This window comes from Pocillopora verrucosa, chromosome 12 (genome assembly GCF_036669915.1).
Source record: "Pocillopora verrucosa isolate sample1 chromosome 12, ASM3666991v2, whole genome shotgun sequence".
NCBI classification, from domain to species: Eukaryota; Metazoa; Cnidaria; class Anthozoa; order Scleractinia; family Pocilloporidae; genus Pocillopora; species Pocillopora verrucosa.
The window spans coordinates 6,449,716-6,459,261 of record NC_089323.1 but is presented as its reverse complement, the minus strand read 5'-3'; the positions used below and the strand labels follow the sequence as shown (position 1 = coordinate 6,459,261).

The 9,546-nt window shown below is 38.7% G+C and overlaps 1 protein-coding gene and 1 pseudogene across 1 annotated transcript; both read left to right on the top strand.

The window, feature by feature from the left end:
* Nucleotides 1–205: 205 nt before the first annotated feature.
* On the top strand, nucleotides 206–3,060 carry LOC131789041 (tetratricopeptide repeat protein 28-like). The gene is made up of 2 exons (XM_066158808.1): nucleotides 206–2,873; nucleotides 2,993–3,060. Exons 1-2 carry the CDS (start codon nucleotides 206–208, stop codon nucleotides 3,058–3,060), a joined length of 2,736 nt encoding a protein of 911 aa, XP_066014905.1.
* An 82-nt stretch (nucleotides 3,061–3,142) lies between these two features.
* Nucleotides 3,143–4,903, top strand: LOC131789040 (tetratricopeptide repeat protein 28-like; annotated as a pseudogene).
* Nucleotides 4,904–9,546: the final 4,643 nt, after the last annotated feature.

Here is a 9,546-nt window from a genome sequence, read left to right as displayed (position 1 = left end):
ACATTTGCGTTATAGAGCTTTCTCTTTAGTTCTCATTTCAGTTTTCGTCATCGGTGTTGTTGTTTACACGACTAGGACGCTAAAAATGACACATTTTTTACTACAAAGATAGACAATGGATCTGTATAGCTAATGCTTATTTGTATAATTACAATTATTGTATGATTACACAAACGCAGAAAGATGCGCCAGAAAACTTCTTCCCATGCTCCACGACTTTGGAGAAACAGAACAAGAAGGAATCGTAAGGTTTGAACTGGCAGAAATATATTGCAAACAGAGAAAGTTTGAACAAGCCAAGAAACTTCATGAGATCGCAATAGAAAACATGAAAGGAATTGTAGAAAGGAAAGGGGAGGCCGATGGTTACAGTGCTCTAGGAAATGTGTCAAATTCACTTCACGAATATCAGAAAGCTAAAGAGTATTTCGAGAAAGCACTTGCCATCTACATAGAAATTGGTGACGAGGGAGGAGAAGCAAAAAACTATGGAAACCTAGGAAGTGTGTTACACTCGCTCGGTGAATATCAGAAGGCTAAAGAATTTCACGAGAAAGCACTTGCCATCAACATGAAAATTGGTGACGAGGGAGGAGAAGCAAAAAATTATGGAAACCTAGGAAGAGTGTTTCACTCGCTCGGTAAATATCAGAAAGCAAAAGAATTTCACAAGAAAGCACTTGTTATCAGCATGATATTTGGTGAAAAGGGAGAAGAAGCAACAAACTATGGAAACCTAGGGAGTGTGTTACACTCGCTCGGTGAACTTCAGAAGGCTAAAGAATTTCACGAGAAAGCACTTGCCATCAACATGGAAATTAGTGACAAGGGAGGAGAAGCAAAAAACTATGGAAACCTAGGAAGTGTGTTACACTCGCTCGGTGAATATCAGAAGGCGAAAGAATTTCAAGAGAAAGCACTTGCCATCAACATGGAAATTGGTGACAAAGGAGGAGAAGCAAGAAACTACGGAAATCTAGGAAGTGTGTTACACTCGCTCGGTGACTATCAGAAGGCTAAAGAATTTCACGAGAAAGCACTTGCCATCAACATGGAAATTGGTGACAAAGGAGGAGAAGCAAGAAACTACGGAAATCTAGGAAGTGTGTTACACTCGCTCGGTGACTATCAGAAGGCTAAAGAATTTCACAAGAAAGCACTTGCCATCAACATGGAAATTGGTGACAAGGGAGGAGAAGCAAGAAACTACGGAAACCTAGGAACTGTGTTACACTCGCTCGGTGAATATCAGAAGGCTAAAGAATTTCACTTGAAAGCACTTGCCATCAACATGGAAATTGGTGACAAGGGAGGAGAAGCAAGAAACTACGGAAACCTAGGAACTGTGTTACACTCGCTCGGTGAATTCCAGAAGGCTAAAGAATTTCATGAGAAAGCACTTGCCATCAACATGGAAATTGGTGACAAGGGAGGAGAAGCAAGAAACTACGGAAACCTAGGAAGTGTGTTACACTCGCTCGGTGAATATCAGAAGGCTAAAGAATTTCACGAGAAAGCACTTGCCATCAACATGAAAATTGGTGACAAGGGAGGAGAAGCAAGAAACTACGGAAACCTAGGAAGTCTGTTACATTCACTCGGAGAACATCAGAAGGCTAAAGAATTTCATGAGAAAGCACTTGCCATCAACATTGAAATTGGTGACAAAGGAGGAGAAGCACGAAATTATGGAAACCAAGGAAATGTGTTTGAATCATTCGGTGAACATCAGAAGGCTAAAGACTTCCACGATAAAGCACTTGCCATCAACGTGGAAATTGGTGACAAGGAAGGAGAAGCAAGAAACTACGGAAACCTAGGAACTGTGTTTGAATCAACCGGTGAACATCGGAAGGCTAAAGAATTTCATGAGAAAGCACTAGCCATCTACATGAAAATTGGTGACAAGATTGGAGAAGCAGGAAGCTACGGAAACCTAGGAAATGTGTCCCTTTCACTTGCTGAACATCAAAAGGCTAAAGAATATCTCGAGAAATCACTTTCCATCAACATGGAAATTGGTGACAAGAAAGGAGAAGCAACAAATTACGGAAACCTAGGAACTCTGTTACATTCACTCGGTAAATATCAGAAGGCTAAAGAGTATTATGCGAAAGCACTTGCCATCAACATGGAAATTGGAAACAAGAAAGGAGAAGCAACATGCTACGGAAACCTGGGAACTGTGTTCTGTTTACTCGGTGAATATCAGAAGGCCAAAGAGTACTGTGCGAAAGCACTTGCCATCAACATGGAAATTGGAAACAAGAGAGGAGAGGCATCAAATCACAGAGACCTAGGAAATGTGTTCAATTCCCTTGGTGAATATCAGAAGGCTAAAGAAAATCTCGAGAAAGCACTTGCAATCGCAACGGAAATTGGTGACAAGGGAGGAGAAGCAAGAATCTACGAAAACCTAGGAGGTGCGTTAACAGCAGTGGGTCAATATCGGAAGGCTAAAGACTATCACGAGAAGGCACTTTCCATTAGCATAGAAACTGGCGATAAATCGGGACAAGCACATTGTTACTTGGAAATTGGACGGGCATTTCAAGGGCTCAAAAAATATCAGGACGCTAATGAATGTGGCAAGGAAGCACTCTCTATTGCCACAGAAATTGGTGACCGACAAAGTCAAGCACAAGCTTTTGGTATCCTCGGCAGTGTGTCTGAATGGCTTCATGATTATCAGAAGGCCAAAGAATATTACGAGAAACAACTTGGTATCAGCAGTGAAATTGGCCACAGAAAAACAGTAGCAAAAGGTTATCTACTCCTAGGAAAAGTGTCTTTAAAAATTGGCGAATATGACAGAGCTGATGAATACCTTGAGAAAGCCCGTGTGATAAGCTGCGATGTCGGATACATAATGGGTGAGTTTAATTCCCTGCTCTGTTTGTCGGTCTTGAGGTTATCGCAATCAAACACCCACGAAGCATGCTCGTATCTTCATCAATGCATGGCTAAATACGAAACAATGCGAAATTTTCAGCAAGGAAACGAAGAGTTTCAACTGAGTCTTTTGGAGTCGCACGGAACTTCTCCCTACAAGTTGCTTAGTTCACTGCTTTGTGCCGTTGGAAATCCTCGAGATGCTATTTATGTCGAGGAGCTTCGACGGGCTAGATGCTTAGCAGACTTGATGGCACGAAACTTTTCTGTTGAAAATCACATCTCAGTTGATCCAAAATCATGGTGTGGTATGGAGGAGGTTGTGAGCAAAGAAAGTAGCTCTGCATTCCTGTATATTTCGTATGACGATCGAGAGGTTTCTCTTTGGGTTTTGAAAGCAAACGGAGACGGTTTATTTCGACAATCCGAAGAAGTCGATAACAAAACCCTCATAGCTGCGAAAGCTTTTGATTTGGATAGTTTCTTCAACACAAGTCTCGACCACTTTGGCAAACAGAAATGTGAAGATCGATCTTTGAGTGAAACCATACCGACGTCGCTTCTCGATGAAAACGAAGCAGATTTGAGAGGCGAGGACACTAAAGAAACTGAAAGGAGACTTTCTGTGTGTTTGAAGGTGATCATCGCTCCAGTGGCCGATCTACTCACCGAGCCGGAGGTCATCATTGTTCCCGAACGTAGCTTATACCGAGTCCCATTTGCGGCTTTACGTGACCAGCCTGGCGGAAAGTGTTTGGCAGAAACTTTCAGGATCCGCATCGTCCCTTCTTTGACGACTCTCAAGTTTATTCAGGACTGCCCAGCGGACTACCATAGTCAGACCGGTGCATTGGTTGTGGGTGATCCCAAGGTAGGAAGGGCGCATTACCGCGGAAAAATCCATAACTTCACATCACTAAAAGGTGCAAGAAAGGAAGCAGAGATGATAGGACAACTGCTGGGTGTTCAGCCTTTGTTAGGAGAGCGTGCGACAAGAGAGGAGGTACTTCAAGCGATCAAATCAGTTAGTTTGATTCATATTGCTGCACATGGTAATCCCGACAGAGGAGAGATTGCCCTTTCCCCCAGACCTTGTTCGAGCAATATTCCAGAGGAAGAAGACTACCTTTTGAGGATCTGTGATATTTCAAAAGTTAAGCTGCGAGCTAAACTGGTGGTACTCAGCTGTTGTCACAGTGGAAATGGGGAGATCAAAGTCGAGGGAGTCATTGGAATTGCTCGAGCGTTTTTGGCATCTGGTGCACGTTCAGTATTGGTGACACTGTGGGCCATAGAGGACGAAGCAACAGAGCAGTTTATGAGGCATTTCTACAGACACCTTGTTGACGGACTTAGTGCCGGGGAATGTCTTCACCAGGCCATGAAATTGCTGAGGAGCATCGGCTTTACCAAAGTTTCTCAGTGGGCTCCGTTCATGTTGATTGGAGATGACGTCACATTTGACTTTCCGAAACAAAGGTTAGTTCTATTCCCTAGAATAAAGTGATACAACAAACACTTCACCACCTACAGTAGTCGGTTCCAATCGAGATAACAAGAACTAGAGTATAAACACGTATGCTTTTATCATTGAAATGTTGAAAGAATCTTTCAGCTCCTTTGTGGACGCAGTCAAATACAATTTTTTTAAGAATTCCGAATCACATAAAGAAATTGAGTTAATAATTATTTATCATTTTAGATAGGAACGTTGCGAATATTCCAAATGACAATTTTAGGTGTTATTCCTCTACGGATGGTTTAAAAACCCGCAAAAATTGGGTCAGTCAGTCATTTTGGCGACCATGATGATGATGACGATAACAATTTTTAGAGCGATACTTGTAAACGATTTACATTAGCTTTATTAATAATTGTTTTTCTAATGTTTTTTAATTTTTTTTTTTAGAAAAGAAGAACCTGACCGTAAAGGACAAGAATGAAGCCACCAAGTAACAGTCAGCAAAGCATTTATCGTTCTCGATCTTTCATATCTTTGTCCATAGTCTAATGAAGTATCATAAGAAAATTTCCATGCTCGTAATCGACAGCAAAGATTGTTTCTAAGTTTTGCCTTTCATGGACAGTTTAAAATGTGTATATAAAGTATAAATAGCCTCCAAACATGAATTAAGAGAGGAACTGGAATGTTTCTTTGCATGGAATGTCTTGCCTTAAGAAAAGACAGTAATAAAGCCACTCAGCCCGCAGTGGTTACATAGTTTTACTTATGTAATTTGAGTAAATGGTATTTTTCTCGTTGATAACGGAAACTCTAATGCTTTTTTTGTCAAAGATTCTCGTTACTTGAACTTCGTTTGATAAAAGTTAAAAAAACAAGGCTTCTTTAGTCAGCTGTTTAAAAATCGTCCCGGTATAAGTTAAACAGAATCGTGTACATACCGAGAAAAGACAGAAATTGGATATTTTAGTTTAGTTTTAACCGGGGTCGATAATGCACTTCAATTTTGTCAAACTGGCAAGGTTCTTGCTAATTAAATTACTTTTGGTAAAAATGAGAAAAACTATCGAAGGTTATATCGTTCAAATGCAAAAAAAGTCGACTCTAACAGTCTCGTGTACAGATCGAGACAAGACAGAGAAGTCGGAAATTTTAGTTTAAGGTTTAACTGGGGTCATGAATGTAAGAAACATGATATTCATATTTAGCGTGTATTACTTGGATTACTTTTGGTAAAAATGAGAGAAACTATTAAAGGCTTTATCGTTCAAATGTAAAGAGAATCGACCCCACAGATTGAGACAAGACAGAAAAACTGGACATTTTAGTTTAAGGATTAACTGGGGTCACGAATGTAAGAGATACATACGATTCTTATTTAGCATGTATTATTCTGCAGGAAAACTGATCTTTTGAATTAAATTTTTGTATTGTACATAGGTAACATGGATAAAATGTTTAAACTAATTTACTTTGTTTTTGAATAAAATAACAGCAGAATTTCGGTAACCAAAAATGTCTTACTTTTACGCTATCATACCTACTCGACCAGCTTTGTAGTCCCTTTATACTCTGTTGGCGACGACTGATCCTCTCTTCAATCCCCCTGAAAACCATTTAACCCCCAAAAATCTTCCGTCCCACCCTTCTCAGGCGATAAGTAAAGATTGTAGTCCCCTTTATTCTCTATTGGCGACGACTGGTCCTCCCTTCAATCCCCCTGGAAACCATATGACCCCATATGACCAAAAATCGTCTATCCCACCCCTCCAAGGCGATAAATAAAGACTGTGGTCCCCTTTGTACTCTGTTGGCGACGACTGATCCTCCCTTCCTCCCTTCATTCCCCCCTGAAAACCATTTGACTCCACCCCCCAAAAAAATCCCCCATCCCCCTCCCTCTCAGGCAATAAATAAAACTGGTCTTTAAATAGATTTAACGATTTTTCATTTCCTGTTTGGCTGAACCATTTTGAATAAGTAATGTGGTTTACATTAAAGCCTCCGGTTAAAAGTACTTCTGGCTTTTCAAAGATTTCGAGGGCTTTCGGCTCCTTCTTAAAACCCATTCGTGTGTTAGTTTAGAAACCTATACGTGACGGAAACTGTTCCCTTCCGCGTTGCATTCAGGGTTTAACACTTTTAGTGTCAGCGGAATGTACACGTGGGATTGTGTTTGTCTGTTCAGTCCCTCTCGGTATAAAGTAAGCCGGGAGAATATAAACTAGATATATATATTTCCTTGAGTAAGCCTCAGTGTGCACCATTGGGTCGAGAAGAGATTAGTGCGCCACAAGAACGAGATATTTGAGGAAAGGCACGACTTTTTGGGAAAATGAAAAATTGAACCCTCCTCCCTACTCCTTTCAGTCATTTTAGAGCTAATGTCAGCATGCATCAGACAAATAGCGGAAAGTCACCCAAAATTTTCTTTCACTCCTACTTTCATATTTTGTTGCCCAATATGTTCTAATAATTGTGATGTGGTTTTTTGGTAAACATTTATTTCAGTTTTCGAGAAATGATTTTTTTCGTTCGACCGCTCAAATATGCAAAGTTCTATCGTAAATATCACCAGAGTTGTGTGACCTCATATAACGAATATATTAGACCTATGGTATTTCTGTCAACATAATCCCTTGTTTTATCATCTAAACGTAATCCCCTGTCATTATTGAGGCTGGCAAATAAATTTTTATTTTTTGGTGAATATTTTAGTCCGACATACTTTTCCTATGTCGAAAAGTAGCATCAAAGCAAAGACAGTTTTAACAATGACCGATATGACAGAATCTACTGAGCTTCGAGTTTTTTAAAAGACAAAGGGATGGTTATAAAGTTACCGTAAAAATTTCTTTGTGTATTTGTATTGTTCTATCTTGAGACGAACTCAAAGTCCGGCGAAATTTGCCTGATAGCGCCTACTTCTCGCCATTGTTAACTTACATAAATCACTATAATTTGCCAAAAATCTAACATAACACTGTTACCTTGTTTATATATGATTTTATTAGTTATTTCGATGATCATTTTAATTATGCTCTACCACATTCTAGTCAGATTCGAGTTCCAGTTTATATATCTCTCTATCTTATTATATCAGTTGCATGACAAGAGTGACACAGAAATTCAAAGATGAGTCAACCTCCGAAATACCAAGAGATGAGTTTTTTGTCCTCTTTGCATGACATCTAGAAACACCTTTCAGGAATTACTGCATTCAGAAAACTAAAATGTCTAGATCCATCAATGATTCCTTTGCCGGCTGAAGTCAAAGTATGGTTACAATAGTCAATTTGATTGACAAGCTACATACTGATTTAGCTAACTGATCTGTTTTTAAACGTCCCATCTTACACGCTACCATGGAGATTTTCTGTTCGGTTAAATCGTTCGCTGGTGAAACTAGTGGGTTTAGTTATCGGGAGGACCGAAGTTGTATATCTCAAGTCGTTAACTTGCGTGATTGTTAAAAAGACATTTCAAGTCACTTGCAGAGTTGCAAGTTTTCAGATTCAGAAAATGAAGTTGATCTTATTTTGTCGCGTGCCGGCATCTTCGAGACGCCAAAAGCTATCGATGATTTTGCAAATTGCCCCTTGTTTGAAAAAAGATAGGTGCATTACAAGATCAGAACACAAGCAATATTTTAATGAATCATATGTTGAGTTAAGTACTGTGAATTACTTTGCATTAACGTTGCTAATAATTTTTAACCCAATGAGATTTACAATTTGACCTGGAGGTTTTATTTAACAGAAAGTTTAATAGAGATAGAGTGCCACCATAATAGATTTCAGGAACTGTAACCAGAGACATAACTTAACAGCAGAGTTCAATGTACAAGCAAGTGCATGATGGTATCATATGATTTAAACTACCAGAAGCTTTCAAGTTTTATCATTGAAATTGTAATTTCATGCCAGTGAGTCTACCAAACTCAAGTTATGTGGAGAAATGAATGGGTGAACTTTACATCATCATGCAATTGGTCGACTTCACATCATCATGCAAAGTGCTAATCTACCATACAAAAAGGTCCAAAACAAACATGGTAAGCAACTGAACTTCATGTATCACTTTGTGTTAGAGCACACAAGAGGACTTGTGAGACCTGCTTCGCTCTCATTTGCCAGAACAAGATTGAACTTCTGGTACCAATCAAAATTCAGAATGACTGTGACAGTTTGGAACTGATCTGTTAAGACTGCGCTCTTAAAGGGTCTACAGGTGTAATTAGAACCCTGGGTCTCTGAGGATACCTGAAGGTTATCTAATCCACATCAAGTAGCTCTAACTTTTAACTGTAAACGTGACAAATGTCCGTTCCATTGAACTGTCTTCATAAAAACTCAACAAAGTCTAAGCTAAGTTAATTAAAGTGTACTTTGGTATTCTAAATAAGCAGTAGTATGTGTGCAGTTTAAAGTATTTGAAAAATTTACAGGTGCTTATCATATGAGAAATCATGTTATTAATTATTCATAACATATACATGAAAGATACACATTCACAGGAAATCAACAAACTGATGGCAGATAAATTTGACAGTATTGACTAAATGAAGTGTGTGCCATCAAAATTTGTCCTTCAGCTGAATTCTTACTCAGGAATGCAATTTGTTAGTGTTTATCAATATACATAAAAGTATCCAAGCTTTTGTTTATTTTTGTCAGCTACTGCATGTATCAATCAGAACAACCTACTTTGTGTAAATCTGATTGGTTTCTAATGTGATCTATTGTTGCTGAGCCTAGTTTATATTATTTTGTACACGAGTTATTACTTTTTCACTAATAATAAATGAAAAAAGCACACAAAGTATATTTCCCAAATGAGTGGGGCATCCCATGCAAATCCCTGGAATGAGCATCAAAAAATTTTAAAGCTTTGTTCTGAATTCTTAATCTCTGCAACAGTATTAATTCCAATTGTAAACAAACAAACAATTGTAGTTAAGTTGACAGTTTGAAAACACTTCTGTCAGAGAATTTGAAGAGACATGTATGGCCCATTATTTGATGTCATTATAATGACTCACTATATTCTAATGTGTATACTTTATTGTAAATTGAAACAATGCATGGAACATCAGTTAAAAGCAAATAATCATTTGTCTGGATAGAACATCTTATAGAAGTATACAAATTATTTCCAATTGTATGTATATTATTAAAAGTGGAAGAAGCATC

Excerpts from the sequence above, each read along its gene's own strand:
- LOC131789041 (XM_066158808.1), top strand. The coding sequence starts at position 206 with ATGCTCCACGACTTTGGAGAAACAGAACAAGAAGGAATCGTAAGGTTT. Across the intron at positions 2,874-2,992 it reads CGATGTCGGATACATAATGG|CAAGGAAACGAAGAGTTTCA; the intron begins GTGAGTTTAATT and ends CGAAATTTTCAG.